This window comes from Brienomyrus brachyistius, chromosome 6 (assembly GCF_023856365.1).
Source record: "Brienomyrus brachyistius isolate T26 chromosome 6, BBRACH_0.4, whole genome shotgun sequence".
NCBI classification, from domain to species: domain Eukaryota; kingdom Metazoa; phylum Chordata; class Actinopteri; order Osteoglossiformes; family Mormyridae; genus Brienomyrus; species Brienomyrus brachyistius.
In genome coordinates this window covers 21,459,810-21,478,325 of record NC_064538.1, presented here as the reverse complement: position 1 = coordinate 21,478,325, position 18,516 = coordinate 21,459,810, and the positions used below count along the sequence as shown (strand labels likewise).

At 43.7% G+C, this 18,516-nt stretch overlaps 1 protein-coding gene across 2 annotated transcripts in view; it reads right to left on the bottom strand.

Moving 5' to 3' along the window:
- The window catches only part of syt6a (synaptotagmin VIa), a 50,194-nt gene extending 35,055 nt beyond the window's left edge, over positions 1-15,139 (bottom strand). The window contains exon 1 of one of the 2 annotated variants that reach the window (XM_049016254.1): positions 14,841-15,139. In XM_049016254.1, the coding sequence (XP_048872211.1) occupies positions 14,841-15,030 (190 nt within the window). In that variant the 5' untranslated portion in view covers positions 15,031-15,139. The remainder of the gene's footprint in view (positions 1-14,840) is intronic. The other variant, XM_049016253.1, reaches the window with a different exon arrangement.
- Between the last annotated feature and the right edge of the window lie 3,377 nt (positions 15,140-18,516).

Sequence of the window (18,516 nt, the reverse complement as noted above, 5' to 3'; positions counted from 1 at the left end):
TGAATGTGTTGTTCCTCAGGTAACGGATCTCATTTGGGGGATGGGAAGCTATATCCACCTCAACATGCGTCTCCAGAATGCTGACCTAGACAGAAAAATCTCTCCAGCGCTCGGTGGGACCAAAGGCTACAAAGCGTCTTTGTAGTATCGATGGATCCATACATATGCATGTATTTGCATTTATTTTTTCATTTATAGGGTGCGAGCTGGTACAGGCCGGGATTTGAGGCGATCTTCTGTCCCATGCCGATAAACATTCCAATTACTGAATCCCCTTTGGCCTTAATTTGACAAGTATCGGTTATGTAGGATTAATAAGGTCAGCTGGGAGAGACGGGGCTGTAGCATGCTCTCTGGGTTGACGTCGCAGGGCGTTTTTCGCCTGGCGTGTTTATTTATTGTTTAGGTGTTTCTTCAGTTCTTCAGCGGCGCTTTTCGTTTGATCCTTAAAGGCGCAGTAACTCCGTTTTGTGCTTGTACATTTTTTTTTCCCCCTGTAATTCTGTTTCCTTAGTTTGAAATCTGTTGCCCTGCGCCTCCGTCCTGCTTATGTGATAGACCTCCGTCCCGCAAAGCTGCCACAGGGGCTAATTGTCCTTATCCACCACCCTAACTGGATTTAGCAGCCAATGAGAATCATCGTTTTCTCAGTGTGGAGCAGGCAAAGTCCCAGGCAGCTTGAAAACACAAACAAATGGTTGGCATGGACTCCCCAAGGCTTGTATTTTTTTCCTTAAATGGACTTTGATTTCCTTCAGGTCTCTTTTTTGAGGAATCCTCACACTGCTGATTTATTTTACCAGCGGATGAACTTTCTACCGTTAGGGCGTTTAACACCCACGGCTCTTGACAGATCAACTCCAGCATGCCAATGGCCCTCGGATTTACAGGAATACGTGCCCAGAATCCACGTTAAAATCAGTGTGCCGATCCCCCTGTCAGGTGCCTGCGCGGGTCGCATCTCTCAGCCGTGTTCAGCTTGTAAACCTGGTCTTCTCAAATAATTCATACGACGGTGTCTCACGGTCATCCCAGGAATAAAATATGGCTGCATTTATCTTTATGGAGGGATACTAGAAGAGAAACGTGGGAAGGCACCTTGGGATCAAATTGGGCACCCTTCATATAGGCAAGACCATGGAACCCGAATCGGAATCTAAGCCGTCATTATTCAAAGGTGATGTTGAGTAAAAAGCTATTTGAAATTCTTCGAATCCCCTACAATGTCAAATATAGCTCAAGCAGTATGGTTACTGGGAAGGCGGAACCAACAAACAGCTGAATTGCCTTGGGATAGCCTCGCTCACATGTTATTCCAAAGGCATTGGGGAGCCGCACATATTCCGCTGCCAAAATCTCACCTTTTTCCCTGTATTTTAGAGGAATTCTCTAAACAAACATCCCTCCAGCACACCAGCCAGCGACAGACAAGTGGATTTCAGGGAAGGACATACTTTTCTTGTCCTCTGGTTAGTTCTCGTACACTGGAGGATGTTTGAAGCACGTCCAGATAAATGCGGCTCTTGAACGAACAGTACTTACTGTCCTACATGCGCAGAGAATCAACGGTTTAAATAGGCGAGACATGCTAAAATCTAAGTGGACATAATAAATGCCTCATGCTTGAGTCCCTGTTATTTGAAGTGACTTGGAAACTGCTGTAGTCCTGACAGAAATCACAGCTGGCTTTTCTAAAGGCGCTATTAAGGGGTGGATGCCGGGATGTGTTCTAATACAAAACAACATTGCCCTGGGTCACCACTGGATTGCAGACAGCATTCGTCATTTTCACTTACGTCAACGGTTATATGAAGACATTGACCTTGCTTAATAGAAAACTGCACCGGTCCTCAAAACTCAAAAGGAAACAGTTCTCTCTCACCTTTTTCAAAGTCTTGCAGGGCCGAGCAAGATGGCGATGGGTTTTGAAGTTCGAAACGTGGTTCAGAAGCAGAATTTGACTTCTAACTGCCGAAACTTTGGTTCAAAGCGTAGCAGACTTGGAGGTCTGAATACCCTTTTGTGGAGATTGTGTGTTCATGCTGTTTTATGCGGGTTTCTTCCTGGTACTCCAATTTCCTCCAGTAGTACAAAGACATGCAGTTAGGCTAACCAATCTGTCTAAATTGCCTGCAGAGTGTGTATGTGCCATGTGGTGGCATTATATACAGGGTGTACCTCAACCTTGTGCCTAATGCTGCCTGTGTTAGGCTGCAGGCAACCCTGACTGGGATAAGTGGTTAGAAGATGGATGGATGTATGGATGGATGGATGTATGGATGGATGGATGGACATATTACTGCCTCAAAGCTAATCTTAACTCAGCACCAGTTCTTTGATTGATGTGCCCATTTTGCTGCGGTGCCAATTATTTTTTAATTTCCTCAGCTAATTTTCACTCTTAATCAACTTTCTCAGGCAAACCCATTTGAAAATTATTTCCCTAAATGTGCGTCAAGTTCACATGTAAGCCTCTACGGATGGTTTGCCTAGGGCAGAATGTGGGAACACATGCTTTATCCAGCTACTGCTGTGCTGCGATTACTCTGTGCCCTGGAGCAGATCCGTGCTTTGCAGCGGGAAAGTGCCTGGAACAGCTCATGCCTCAAACAGGTCGAACACCTCTTCTGGGAAACCCAGCGAAAGCAGTTCTTTGAATGATTCGACCATGGATGCTGCCATTTTAAGTGACACACCTCTGTTCCTCCGGCCGTCATTCGAAGGTTAAAAAACCTACGATCCACAAATTGTATTTTTAATGTCGGTCTTGAGGATACACTTGTAATAACTTAAATGCACTTTTTTACCCTTTACATCAGTAATGCCACTATGTTACACTGATAAATATGCATCCTTAAGGCACAATTTCACTTTGACATGGAAGGGCCGTATTTTGTTTAATTTGCTTTTTAGGTACAAGAAGGAAGGTAAATAATGTATAGTGCAGGAAGTATTCTGCCAATTTTGATAAATATCCAAGAGATGGAAAGTCTCTATGAAAAATGTTTAATGAATGAGCAATTCAACAAACTGTTGCAGATACACTTTGAACATTCTTAGAAGGCTCTTCATAGGATGTTTGGCTCCTCATAGAATGTTTGGATGTTTGTGTAACTACAACTTTACAGTGTTCTGAAGAATCTTTATCCTTATAACTTTGAGATGCTAAGGTGTTAGAATATCTGCAATGCAAAGGATTTTTTAAAAGCTGAAAGGTCAAAAATGTATTGATTAGCATTACAAAATTATTCATGCTCACCTCAGTTTGGAGCTATAGATACTGAAGATGTGTATCTGAATGTTATGCATTTATTTCATATATATCATGTATCAAACTTGGAATGACAGTCTGTTTCTTGCTATATATACTTATTCAGAGCTTTCCTGCTCTATAATAAAAAATTTGCTCATATAATTCTATCACTTATATCAAGGAATCGGCTTCTCGTTTTCAGCTTTTGAACCTTGAAGTTTGATGATTTTGATTTCATAAAAAATTGAGCCTCTCAAGAAAGAGTTTGACCTACTTCAAATGTCGTCTGTGATTTCTCTGCCATACCTTAAGAGATGGTAAATGGGCAGGAAATCATATGCCATGAGGGCCAAGTATAGAAAACATTTTTAATAAAGGGTTTTGAGAATCTAGCTACAGGATCAGTCAAATGTCTGGACACACGTACCCATAGAAAGGTTTATTTTATACGACTCTCTACATTATTTTAGAATAATTATGAAGACATCAAAACTATAAAATAACATATATGGAATTTATCCTTGACCAAAAAAGTATAAAACAAAAAAAAAACAATTGTTGGTTGGTGGTGGGGGGATCTCTGTGGGATAGGAGCGACCCCAATATTGGGCCCTTGAGCAAGACCATTAACCCTAGTTGCTGCAGAGACTGCCTGACCCTACTGGCTCCTCTATGCCAGTTTCATGAGGTGGCCTTAAGGGATGCTTTTCCAGCTGTCTGGACGGAGGCCCCACATATATGCTGATCTCTCATTGGCCGCTTTTCCTTCACTCTCTGGTCAAACTCCTCCAAAACAATTTCTACTGTGTTTTGGTCAGGTGGGCAGGTCATATGATGTGACACTGTCACTCTCCTTTGTAGGAGGCTTGCCGTATCCACCCTTTTGACTGGTTCTGTATATGCCACCATCGCGATGCTGGATCATGATATTGAGTAAGAACATCTAAGACACCTTAATCCAAACTGCACTTTTTCCTTTGAACTCAAGATGCTGTTCAGTCGCTTGACAAACTGCTCCTTCGCCTGAAAAGTGGCTGCTGGCATCGCTTCCACTGGATTAGGTTGCAGTGCTGGCTCAACATAGATCCTTACAGTTAAAGTTGCAGGAGGTGGGAGCTGTACTTTACACTGTTCGTCCGAGCCTCTTTAACAAACTGATGCCTCACTTTAAAGTACTTACTGAATCTCAATTGCGAAAATGGTTTCTTACTAGCAGAATATGCATTGAGTAGAATTTGGGGGTAGTTATATGTATTTAAGCCTTCCAGCCAAAGGCTTACTTTGCCATATTGACAAGCTTTCTTGGATATTATCAGACACACCAAGAGCCATTTGTCAAAATGCTATTATAAAATGGTTCTCCAGCTTGGGAGTGAAGTTCAGCAGCCACAGCGACGTCACCAGTATTTTCACGCATCATTTCGGATACTGAGGAGTCAGGTTCTGGGAGAGAATCATAAACTTGGGGCTTATCTCAGCTGCTTGGCAGCTTTCGGCGACAGCGTCAGCAGAAGATGCCTCGCCGGTCTCCACGCAATTGCTCGCCTTGGGTTATGGGGTCACGGCTCATCTTCTCGACTCCCAGGATTAAGCCGTGGCTTTTTATTCAATTTCCCCACCCATATTCTCAGTGCCTCCTCCTATTTTTGGGCGTCATGCCCTTAGGCGGACGGCTCTTAATGGTCCTCTTCAAAAGCAGAATACATTTGATTCCCAGAAATGGAGGCGATAGCCTTTAACACGGCTATATATTCTCAGCTATCCAAGAGTCTGCTCACCCTGACAGAATGTCAATAAATATAGAGCCTCCTTTGCATGACATATGCAGTATGCAGTTTACATCCCGCATCTATAATGATGCCCATACATGTTTGTGAATCACAGCAAGCAAAAATTACTTTCATTTTTAAAATAAGCTGGACAACCAATGAAACGAACAACCAAAACCCCTGCACTTTACCATAGAGACCTGTTGCAGTTACTGTTAATCTTTTAAAGACATCACCTTCAATTTTAAATAATAAATGAGGTATTCTATAACTCATTTTTACTTTTTTACGTGGTCCAGCAGTATCAATACTGTTACACTGCTAGTTTTATGTTTTTATGAAATACTCCAGTTTTTCAGCTGATAAAAGCATAAACTCTGCAGTAGAACATATTGATCAATGACCCTATGACTTATATACCTATATACTTTTCCTTGGTCTGCAAGAATCCTCTGTGAGACACCAAACTCACAGATTGAAAGGAATCAGACTTTAAAACAATAAACTAACAAAGCTGATCAACTATGGTAAGTAAATGGAACTGACGATCTTTAGGAATCATCCATCTGTCCTTCAACCACTTATTAAGAAGAGGTGAGCAGGAGATCTGGTACTCCTGGTAAGGTAAAAGTTCGGGGTGGGAAGGTGTGCTTTATTCCTAGTGGTCTGACATACTGAAGACTGCATTTTGCACTCCAGCTGGGTTGTTTGAGTGGAATCAGATACCTTTCGGGCTGTGTAATGACCCCATCACCTTCCAGAGATTAATGCAATGGATATTTGGTGACTAGCAATGCCAATCATTGCTTCTCTACATCGATGATATTGTGTGTTTTTTCTTCCATAGTGGAGCAGCGTGTGCAGAGGTTGGATGCGGTACTGAGTTGTCTTCAATGGGAGGGTCTGAAGGTGGGGCTTTGGATATGTGTGCTTTTCAGCAGGAGGTATGGTATTTTGGCCATGTGATCTGAAATGGATCTCTCCACAGATCCAGCGAGATGGCTTTTGAAGGGGACAGAGAGCTGTTTCAGACCGCTGCAGAGTGCTGAAAGAAAAAATTCAAGATGTACCACTGAGGGAGGGTCAGTTGGTCTTTCTGTAAGACTTCAGTAAAAGGAGGCATGAAATCCAAGACCTGTGGTACTCTGTGGTATAATGAATCTTAAAGGTACCCAAGGATGGTGGATTGGTATATACCACTGTACTTAGATAAGCAGACTAAGGCCAGGCATCATACCCTGTTGAAGGTGATTTCTCCACCAGCAGTCCACTCTCTGGGATGCCAACTTGGGAGGGCAAGTCAAAATGTAATGGTGACCTGTTGGTCCAGAGGCATGAAGGTCCTCCAGTAACTCCTACCTTGCCATCTGTCAGACCAGTGACAATGACCCAAACCACCCTTCAGTTGCTGTCTTAACAATCTGATTTGGTTCCCATGGTGCCCGATCTTCAGTGGTCCCTCATGTGGTGAGGACAGGCCAACCAACAGTGTCTTTTGATGCCCCTTCAACCAATTACCCTGACATGAAGGACAACACGGTCAACTGCTGGCCAGTATTCCAATGTCCACCATCTCTCAAGGCCTGTGGGAAAATTGGCACAAGGGACTGCTAGCTCTCTGAATCCTGTGTCTGGTGCATTCACTGCTCTTTTTAGGCCCTGGAGTCAGCTGTGGTACCTTCAATTTGTTTTTTTCATTGTTGGGGTGACGATGCAAGAAGGGGTTAGATTTACCCAACTAGCAGGAGGCCCTTTTCTTCCATAGCTGTTGATTACCAGTGGTTATTGATTTTAGCATGTGGTCAACTGCAGTGGGATGTTCGCTTTGTTAGAGTTTGTGACCCCACTAATTGCATGTGCATTACCCCCTGTTGTCTTTCTCAGTAGCCGAGAGCCCGCAGTCGATGGTGCATTCAGGTGGTGATATCTGCTTTTCTTTGTGCGGGTTTCATCTGTACATCACTGCTTCTGCTTTGTTTTTTTTTGCATGGGAGACCTCCCTTATACCAGCCATTCCAGTCTCAGCTCTGGATATTATCCTTGCCCCTTCTGGATGGAGTGTGGATTGCATTTGATGGTTTTTATTAGTTGTGTTTTTGGTCATTCTGTATTTTTCTGTTTGGTCATTTTTAATAAAATAAATAGTAGCTGCAGCCACATCTCCTACTTTGTAGTATAAAGAACCTGAACTACTTTTGGGCACTGATTTGGTAAATATTTCCTCGGGTGAAATTCCTAAGGTGGTAAAGTCAGACTTCATACGGGCTGATGCCCAACAACACCCACCTACAGTAGTATGCAAAAAGAGGTCGCACTTTGCTTCAACATGGTTTTATTGGAAGCCTGCACACTACACAGACGCATTTCAGCATGTTGCCTTCCTCAGTTTGCTACAGACCACGTACAATCCCCATTTAAATAGATGCATTCCTGCGAAACAGCCGATGATGACACAAGAGGTGTAATGAACATCACCAGGACATCACCAGACCACACCCCAAAAACATGATGTAACAGTAGATGATGTGAAAGGTATAATGAAGCAATGGTACTATGTAAAACAGACAAAACATCATGAAAAACAGGGTAAAGAGAAGTTGTCATTGATGTCGTTTGATGCCAATGTATTTTAAGTGAAAATATGCCAGGCTTCTCTTCTAAGAAGGTGGTCTTCTCAAATGCCCTCCTCTAGGGCACTGATTGATGGTCTCTAGACCAGGGGTGTCCAATCTTATCCGCAAAGGGCCGGTGTGTATGCAGGTTTTTGGGATAACCTGTAGGTGAGCTGTTCAAACCCTGGTGTGAGCACTCTTCATCCAATCAGTCCTCTAATTAGTGATCTAATTAGGGAGTTGCAGCGAAAAGCCGCATATACACCGGCCCTTTGTGGATAAGATTGCCAACCCTTGCTCTAGACCCATAAATCATTACAATTACAGTCAAGACCTGCTGTATTATAATGTCGGGCCACCAGAGACCATTCATTCCTATTGCGAATGCCACATTTGTGCTCACATATTCTGGTTTTAAAGTGACGTTTAGTATATCCGACATAAGACCCGCCTGAGCATGACAACAAACGTACCACAAATATGGATAAACATGTGATTCTCCCTCTTACCTTAAACAATTTGTTCATATGGGAGTGCATAAAAGACACAATTAAAACATTTAAAGTTGGCCTCCGGCATCCTGATGGACAGGTAACGTACAGGGGTAGGGAGATAAGTATACAAGGTGATCTCTCAAATTCGGAGCTCTTTTGTAGCAAAGCCGTAGCAGATCATGGAAGACTTGACTGTTTTTCAAAATCTAAGAGACATGGCCAAAGGTGGACACAAATGTAACAGAGGTATCAGACCTACAGGCCATGTACGCCATTCATCATTTCAGAGCTTGGAATATTAAACACTAGATCTAAGCCGTCCCGAACTATGCCGTTATTATAACCCATGTTCAAGAATCTCACATAACTCTCCAGCTCGCATCTCAAACACAACAGCACCCACCTGCCACATAAGCATACCATATCCCCCCCCAATGTGATATCAGCTGGTGCCAGAGGGCCGAAACTTAATAAGCTCTCGATGCAGCAAAAAGAGGGAAAGTTTGGCTTGGAAATCAAATTGTAGTGCGTGACTCTGTAGGTTAGATCACATGGGTGTTGGTTCAAATCCCGTGATTGGCAGAGTGATGTCACCATTGAGCCCTTGAGCTCAGTTGCTCCAGGGACTGTCTGACCCTTGTCACTTTGGACAAAATCATCAGCTAAACAAATGTCATCCAAAATATCTACACTCTACTGTAAATAGGACGCAATTTATGCATGATCAGTAAGAGGCGTTTGTTTCAACTTAAACCAGTAGCATACGCCTATCAATTTATATAGAATGTTGTGCAGCAGTGTAAATGCCCCTCAAGGGCTTTTTTATTTAGCCTACGGTTGCCATTGATCCTGTATTCTGAGTTGCTATAACCGAGACTTTTAAAGGAAGCTGCACCCCCCCCCCCCCCCTACGGTGTTCCATCGCATCTGTTCCCATCCCGACCTGCGGATACCCGCCGCTGCATGGTCCTGCACACCTGCGTGGCAGCTCCTGATCCCCTTAAGCCCCCACTATTTGCTCCCCCCCCACCACACTCATCCTCCGGTGAGCTTAGCGTGGTGCCCTTCATGTGCCGGGGCAGGCCGCCTAAATTATTCACCTCCCAGCTCGGCGAGGTTCCGCACCCCTCTGATCCTCAGAGCAGGAAGCTGGGGCGTGTGCTTGCCACCCACAATGGTGGATACAGGCCGAGTATCCTGTGCCATTTGTCTGTGCTGGCCTAGCATGCCGCCGCTGTTATTTATTCATGAGAGCATATTGCAGCAGGGGCCATGCAGTTACGGGAAATGGGCCCTTACTTTCTTGGCAATCTGTGTGCTCTGATCTTCCCCCGAAATGCTGTGCCTACCAAAAATAGCAATTAAGAGGCACAAAGGGCATAGCCAGTTCGGGCCCTCGGGCTTCAGTTGCCCCCACAGGCTCTTTGGTGATCACCGATTCATTCACGTTGCTTATTAGTTACCTGGAGGGGCCCTTCCCATTATCCCTCTCCCCACCACCCGATCTGTCAGACCCAACCTCAAGTGGGGCTGGAATAAGAGGAAGTGTACTGTAACCGGATGCCCCACGGGCTACATGAGCCTGACCTTTACGCAGGCTGAGGCCTAGCCGGGAATGGCTGGTGATGTTGATGATGAGCTGGCAACCAGCAGGGCCCTGATCTTTTTGTCCGTGCGCGTGTGAGCATGATTCCCTGGCGTGGAGCCTCCTGACTCCGCCGCGGTTCAGTCAAGAATTGGCAGCCCCCTTTAAGCCTCCGGCCCTTTCAGCTGAGCCAAGCGCAGTACTCCGTAATTTGGCCCATTGCCTTGAATGTGTGATAAAGGCACCAAGAGGCTGCATTATTATACTGTACTATTCCTGTTTACTCATTTATCTTTCTTCCAAACACTGAAACTGGTCATTGTCACCTGGAGCCTATCCTAGACAGCAAGGCCCACAAGGCTGCGGGGACACCCTGAATGCGATGCCAGTCCGTCACAGGGCATATTTACACTTATAGGAGTTTCATTTACACAAAAATGTTCTGAGGGCAGAATGAAAAATGATTGGTTCACAGAGATAACCAATTAGATTGTAGAGGAGGTGAGTCCAAGCAACTAGAGGAGGTGGGACTAACCAATCAGATGTCTTGGTGCTTCGATGTTTGGGGTTATGGGGCTGAAATGCGGTTAACCAAAACAGTAGCACAAAAATGAAGACCAAACTTATTTCAGAGTGAGGAAGAAAATTCAGGCAGGTTTACTGCCAGTAAGGAAAGTAGCACAGTATTCCTGGTCACCGGATTGGTCTTGGATTGGCCCCTCATTCCCTCCAAGATGGCCACGCCCCATCACACACAGTGCATGTACATAATGTAACTAGAAAGGGCATCTCCTAAAGAAAATATGACATTGCTGTCTCCATAAAAGCTCAAAAGTATTCAACCAAGGCATTTGAGAAGTGGAACAGAGTTTCTATGTGGAGAAACTGTAGGAGGAGAAAAAATGAATTAAAGTCAATGGGAGTGAAATAGAGGGATGACAAAAAGGGATTAAGGATGTGTGCAGCAAGTTTGGGGATTTCATGTCGAAGAAATACTGCTTGAAAGAAGGTTGAAAACGAGGGATGTGGGTACAACATCAAAAAGAAAAATGGAATGGAGATTGTAAGTGAAAAACTGTAGGAGATAGGTGCCAAAATTCTATGCTAAATACTATTTTCTAAATAGTAATTAAAATATATATATAATTATTAGTAATAATAATAATGACAGGTGTGCAGCAATCACATTAATATAACTCTAAAGCTGCTATATAATTAAGTACAAGTATCACAGATCATTTAATGTTCAATGTAACTGCATAGGCTAAGAGCTTGACCTTACAAGTAAGGCACAGAGTAACTATTAATTTTAAGAGCTCTTTGCATAGAGTTGTGTGTTTTTGTCATTTTTTTTTCGTTTTGTTTTGCTGCCTCCAGTCAACTGATTCAGGTTTGTGTCTGTCCAGGCTAATGTCCGAGGGGGCATGGAAAGCAGCGGACAGCCTAATGAATGATCCAGTGATGCTAATGTCCTCTCTCAGCGAGATGTCGGGCTTAATAAAAGCCAACAAGAGATGGAGGCAGATGAAACATGAAAGGGGTTAAAAAAAAAAACGCTCTCTTCTTTCCGCTGCCTTTCTTTTCAGGCCGATGCCTACAGTACGAGGGGGAAGCAGGCCGTCCTTGTTGTGTTTTTCTCAGGTGATCGTTTTGAATAATTGCTCGCATTACCTGCAGCGTGTTAATTACGGGGGCCAGGCCGCTCCCACTAAACGTGCGACTGATGAGTTCTGATTGGCAAAATCGCGGGGGCCGCGCGGGGTGGCAATCCAACAGCCGCTGCTTCCCTCCACCACCAGCAGGCGTCCTCGTCTCCAGTCTCACAGCTCTGCCTTTAATTGAAATACAATCAGCACGACCCAAACATAAATTACCTCCCTCAGCCCGGTGGCCATATGCCGCGAAATAAACAGGCCTCCTGCTTAAAGATGAATGCCATCTTCACTGTGCAATTATGCAGCCTTAAAAAAAACGCGAGGAAGCTACTTCTTAGTGTTACGCACTCCTGAAGATGGGGTGCCTGCTCACACACTGGGGGGATCAGCAATCCCTGTTGTGGTGGATGTTCTCGTTCCCCAGCTTTTAAAGTTCACAAAATGAGAGCTTGTACTGCTATTAAAACGTTCCCGGAAAGTGCCAGGAATAAAAAGGAGGTTACTATACTGATTTTACTAATCGACAGATTTTTATCTGATGTAAGTCTAACAGAAATTTTAAGCGACAGAGTGTTTCAGTTCGACGCAGGGGACTATTTCAATGTGTCCAATAATAACGTGAACTTGCACATACATTTCTTTTTTATCTGACAGTCCTACATTCAGGAAGGTTTGACATTTATTACAATCCCGGGCACTTTATGACCTGAAAAAGTCGATCCCTTTTTCAGTAAGCCTTTCCCAGTAATAGAAAACAGCTTCTGTTTAGCCCTCCACTGGCACAGAAGATTCACGTCAATGACTTTATAACACACAGTGACATTTCATGTCCTAATGGGTTACCCGCAGAGCCAATTGGCACGGGAAACTTTGTTTCCATTTCTCTTGTGATGGTAAAGCACAGCGACACAGAATTTTGTACCTAAACACGTGACTTTCTCCATGCTCCGTAACCAATTCTTCTAGAAGCATAGACAGATTATCCTGCCTGCATTTATACGGAGAACATTTCAGGGAACCCTGGCAAATTTATTCTAAAAGAATGCATTGCGTGTCCTGATGACTGTCAGAACATATAATGCAAACAGATTTATGAGATGTGCTTGCTTTGTTACTGAGTAGTAAAGCTGACCATTGTTTTCACATCATATATTTTTAACTGCCTGCAACCCTGATCTTGGAAGTGAATGCATGGATATTTTTACCAGACATTTTAAACTGTGCATGATACTACAGCAATTTCTTAGAGTTATAAGGTAAATACGGATGAGGTACACTACAATGTAAACATTCTTGAATGCCAATATGTACGTCCCATCCATAAATGCACTGCCGAAATTCACTTGTGTTTTGCAAGGACATGGTCAATTAAACAACTCGCTAAGGTATGACATTAAAAGAAATAGCTAAACTATAAATACTAAATAGCTATTGTGAATGTTTTCCTGCCTGGAGACCAATTGTTGTTTGTCTCTTAACAGACATTCTGAGCTAATGAAGGGAGGCAAATAGACACAGGCAGAGGCAGCCAGAGCTTACAGACAATGCACTTATTCAAGTTTAATTCCAACCCTCTCATTCGGACTCAATTTTAAATTGGCAGAAGTATGTTTAGAGTTTATTCTCTTCTGACGATTCTGACTGTTTCTTCTACATTGCAAATGAGCTTAATTCAAGGAGCATGTGAAGGTAATCAGTGTCAGAGGCTGCGGTATTTATTTGTTATAGATACAAACGTGCTTCCACTGTCCTGTGCTCATAAGCCAATTTGTTGTGCATATTGCTTCTGGGTGGGGGTGGGCGGCGGGGGTGGGGGGCGGTAGAATAATTTAAGAAGATACTGAATTGGTACCATATTCAGGTGACTTTTTGCTGCCAGATGGACTATTGAATGCATTGTATTGTTTAGTATCTTTATATAGCTCTAATCTGAGTGTAACTATATTAGTGGATTGATGACGAATTGTACCGGTTTTAAGTTGCTCAGGAAAAGGTCAATGTCCCAGATATAAAAAAAGGATTTGTGATTGATTTGGGGAGCATTTTCTGACACACGTGCTGTTTTTTACAGATGTTTTGAAAGTTAACCCCAGAGGAATGAGCTTTGATCACTCAGTCACACCACCCCGGCTTTTCAGAAAGGCGTTTCTGTCGTGCGGAGGCTGCTGTCGCGCTGGATTTAGCTGCGCAGAGCCATGACACCTGCGTGTCAGAAGTCGCCGAGGCGCGCACGGCCGACACAGAATGCAGGATGGATCTTCGGCAGACAGCTCACATCTCATTAAAGAGTGGGCCCCGTCAAAGTCAGTGTTATCGCACCTACAGAGTGTCCTGTCGAAGTGGCAGTGTGTCCGCCAGATTAGCAAATACCAAGTATCTTTCATGAATCTGTATCCATCACTTTATTCAAATCGAGCTTTTTAACCAATTAAATATCCATCCTCTTTACCCACTTGTCATATGCAGGGCTACAGGGGTCCAAAGTCTATACCACGATTAACAGACACAAGGCAGGGAACTATCTAGTAAAGGGTATCACCCCATTGCAGGGCACATACACCATTCACGTGTACATCTACAGACAGAGTAGCAACTCCCATTCACCTTAGCATGTTTTGGGCTGTGGAGAACTAACAGGAAACCCCACAACAACACAGGTAGAACATGCAAAGTCCTGACATGCAGAGTCAATGCAGAGATGTATGAGATAACTACGCTAGCAACTACACAACGATGCATCATAAACAACAGCAGTTTTCCTTGACCTACTCGGTCAAGGAAAGTTGTCAGCTTTCATCAAGGGTTTAAATGGCAGGATGGTTAAATAAAAATGCTAGTGTTTTTTTTATTTAAAAGTGTTAACTTTTGTAATTTATCCATCCATATCCAGGACCTTCAAAATCTCCTTGCAAAGTTTTTGCACAGTGACATTTTAGGACACCTAAACATCTTTGGACATTGTTATTCATAAAGAGACTCCTTTGGAGAGGAAACGGAGACACTGTCAAAGATGCTTCAAAGATATATATTAAGACTGTGTTTATTTAGTGGACACACTGTAACCCCTGTTATGGTTATACTGTAAAGCCTTATGAAATTGATTTGTGTTGCTTTTCAAAACCACCTGAGACCTCCGTGAAGTTGGCAGCGTGTAAATGTAATATAAAGGACAAACAGAATTGCAGAAGAGTTCTCAAGAACCTCGTGCAACTCCTGAGCATATTTTGGTTGGCCGTTGTAAGTGTAATGTTCCTGACATTACTATCCGAATGAACGCAGATTTACAGCAAAAGCATGCGTGAAACTCTAACATTAACATTATTTCGATTATCTGCTCTCGTGGATGACAGATGCAAAGATCGGAAGGGTAGCGTCATGACAACATGATCTATTCACATTCTGAAATCCGGCCGCATTCGGCGATAGGTCAGAATGCTACCTAGCGACACATAGACATTAGCAGGAGCTTTACCTTGGTCGTCAGCGCTGGAGCTCTGGTGGGTTAGGAGAGAGAGAAATTCCTGACAGGTGTCTGAGTCCAGGAATGGGCTGTTTTGAAGACAAAGGTCAAGAATCAGGGCCACCGCCCTCTGACAGAACACATCATGCTCCTGGCCGGTGGGATTCATGCTCCCTCTTGCATCCTTCTGCATCCCAGTCATCCAGCAGTCTATCGGTACAGAACAAAGCTCGACACAGGAGACACATTTGACTTGCCTTCTGCTGCTTCCTTGTATCTTCTGAGCTGTTTCTCAAGCATGTGCACAGGAGAGCGAGTGTGTATGTGTCAGCCTGTCTTGATGTGTGTGTGTGTGTGTGTGTGTGTGTGTGTACACACACACACACGCTTGTTTTTGTGTGTGGGCTTAACGAATCACTTGCTGCCCTCAGGTGTTCCAGAAACAAAAATATTGCATCAGATTAAATCCATGCTGAGAATTGAACACAGCAAATGAGTCTTCTTGCACACCCCCCCCACCCCCCCCCGCCACCTTCCAAGTCTTGGCTAATGTCTGCCCCCACCCCACATCTCATTAGCAGGCGTTTGTTTTTCTGAAGTCCATTCCCTTTGGTGGGTTGGGGTGGGGGGGGGGGTCGTCCATGGGGGGGGGGGGGGGGCTGAATCTCCCTTCTGCGCTGCTCCCCAGCTCTCAGCTCCCGGTACTCTCCATGTGTGGAGTGCCTCTTCGCTTGCAGCTGAAGATGGGCCCTTCTAGAAAGCCTTTGCAGTTCCTGCCCCCTCCCTGTGCCTGTGAAGGGAGTGTGAGCGTGTGTGTGTGCGCACGTGTGTGTGTGCGCGCGTGTGTGTGCGCGTGTGTCTCTGCGTTTACGCGTGTGACCCGCAGATCAAGCCGACAAGCATTGTTTAAACATAGAGGGGGGAGACGGAGCACCACAACACACTTCCCCTCCCCCAACCTTCCTCGGGGGGGGGTAATTCTGATAGCGCCTGGCAGCTCTGTACTCCTGGTCTGGTCAATTGCTGCACTGCGATGCTACAGACACCGGCTTAGAATCAGAACCAGAATCAGAATCATTTTTATTTGCCATGTACAACTGGAGTACAAGGCATTTGTTTTGGTGTAATTGGTCACATTAGTAAAAAAAAGTGAATGACAAAAACATAACATAGAATAGTAACATAGAGCAATAACTACCCAGCACTAGTATGCAAACAAGACATTTGGAAAAAGTGCAATGGGGCAAACTGCCCAGTCAGTCCATTGCAGAAAACATGATGGAACAGAAACAAATTATAATCATGCAGATTATAATACAGCTTTGTACAAAAAACAAATATATATGAAATATATGGCTTAAAGATGGTAATTAGATGTACAGGTGGAACTGCTACAGGCAAGTATTTGTTGATTTAATCCGCTCATGTTAATAAAATATGTTGGGGGATTTATTGCTGATCTATGCACAAAAAAATACATGAACTTAAAATGAATGGACCCTTTCCAAAGTTTTTATTTTCTTTAATTAAAAATGTTTCATTTTGAAAAGGGTTTTATTTAAATACCTTAGGGCCTGACATATTGTTGTTTGCCTATTTTCTTCACTGGCTTCACTGGCTTCACTGGCTAGGGCGCTGACAGCCCCTCGTGATTTCCTCCCCCTGAGAACAGCCGGCTTTGCCAGGCCCCACAGGTACCTCCCTGACAGGCAATGCTGTAAAGCAATAAAGGTGAAGAGAGTCCACCTGGTAGAACATGAGTCTACTCACTTTCAGTGGGCGTCCTCACGCCACACAACTTATGCAACTCAATGGGGTCCAAACCTGCATTCTCACTGCAGAACACACTTTATGGAACATGATGGAACCTGTGTTTTCACTGCAGAACACACTTTATGGAATGTGATGGAACCTGTGTTCTCAATGTAGAATGCACTTTTATGGAACATGATGGAACTTGAATTCTCACTGCAGAACACACTTTACAGAACATGATGGAACCTGCATTTTCACTGCAGAACAGACTTTATGCAACATAATGGAACCTGCATTCTCACTGCAGAACACACTTTATGGAACATGATGGAACCTGTGTTTTCACTGCAGAACACACTTTATGGAATGTGATGGAACCTGTGTTCTCAATGCAGAATGTACTTTTATGGAACATGATGGAACTTGAATTCTCACTGCAGAACACACTTTACAGAACATGATGGAACCTGCACTTTCACTGCAGAACACACTTTATGGAACATGTTGGAACCTGCGTTTTCACTGAAGAACACACTTTATGGAACATGTTGGAACCTGCGTTTTCACTCAAGAACACACTTTATGGAACATGTTGGAACCTGTGTTCTCACTGAAGAACACACTTTACTTTCACTGGCAGGCTAATGCGGTGGACATAGGGCCACAGAAAGGCATGACTGGGCCCTTGAAAAATTCCACCGAGCACCCCCACCCCCCCGCAGAAACCATTGCTATGTTCACACACTAATAAGAATATAAGAAGATAAGAAATTTTCAAACAAGAGGAGGCCATTCGGCCCATCAAGCTCGTTTGGGGAGAACTTAACTAATAGCTCAGAACTGTTAAAATCTTATCTAGCTCTGATTTAAAGGAACCCAGGGTTTTAGCTTGTACTACACTAGCAGGAAGACTATTCCATACTCTAAGTACACCCTGTGTAAAGAAATACTTCAAAATTCATTTTAAAACGTTCTCCCGCTAATTTCCACTTATGGCCACGAGATCTAGTGTTTAAACTAATACTAAAGTAGCCATTTGGCTGAACAGCATCCAGACCTGTTAGAATCTCATATACCTGGATTATGTCCCCCCTTAGTCTCCTTTGCTCGAGGCTAAACAGATTCAGCTCAGTTAATCTCTCCCCATAAGACATTCCTCTAAGACCAGGAATCATTCTTGTAGCCCTCTGTTGCACCTTTTCCAAGGCAGCAATGTCCTTCTTAAGGCATGGTGACCAAACCTGGACACAATATTCTAGGTGGGGTCTTACCAAGGAATTATAAAATCGTAGCATCACCTCCCTTGACTTAAACTCCACACACGTAGAGATGTAACCCAACATTCTATTGGCCTTTTTTACTTCTTCTCCACACTGGAGATAGAGAGACATGGAAGCATCAACATACACACCGAGGTCTTTCTCATGGCTGCCCCCTAGTGTCTGGGCCCCTGAAAGTCTTGCCCTTTCTCCCCCCCATACGATTTAATTAAAACAGTTTAATGTAAAACACAATGAGGCCAAAGGAAAGCAAATGGACTTATGTTTCCACAGATCAATGCTGAAGAGGAGTTGGTTTACAGTTAATCCTCTAATTGAATGGAGACTTCTTTTGCAGCAAAAACCTTTCCTGCAAGAATTTGTAATTGACTTTTGCATAATGGGAATAGCTAGAATCAAATTTTCACCCTACTTTTATCACCAAAGGATTCTAAAGCCTGTGGATATGAGAGATAGGATGCTGACAGAAGTCTTACTGGGGACATTCAAAGCTTCTCCCTGCCATATTTACCACGCCAAATGCTTTAATTCCATTACAATGCTGATGCTCTCTTCGGAGAAGCCCAGGGCTACCTAACTCCACCATTTCTCTCACCAGTAAAGATCTTCCCTTCTTCTGGGGCTGAAGCAGATCATAATCCATGTTTTTGTTG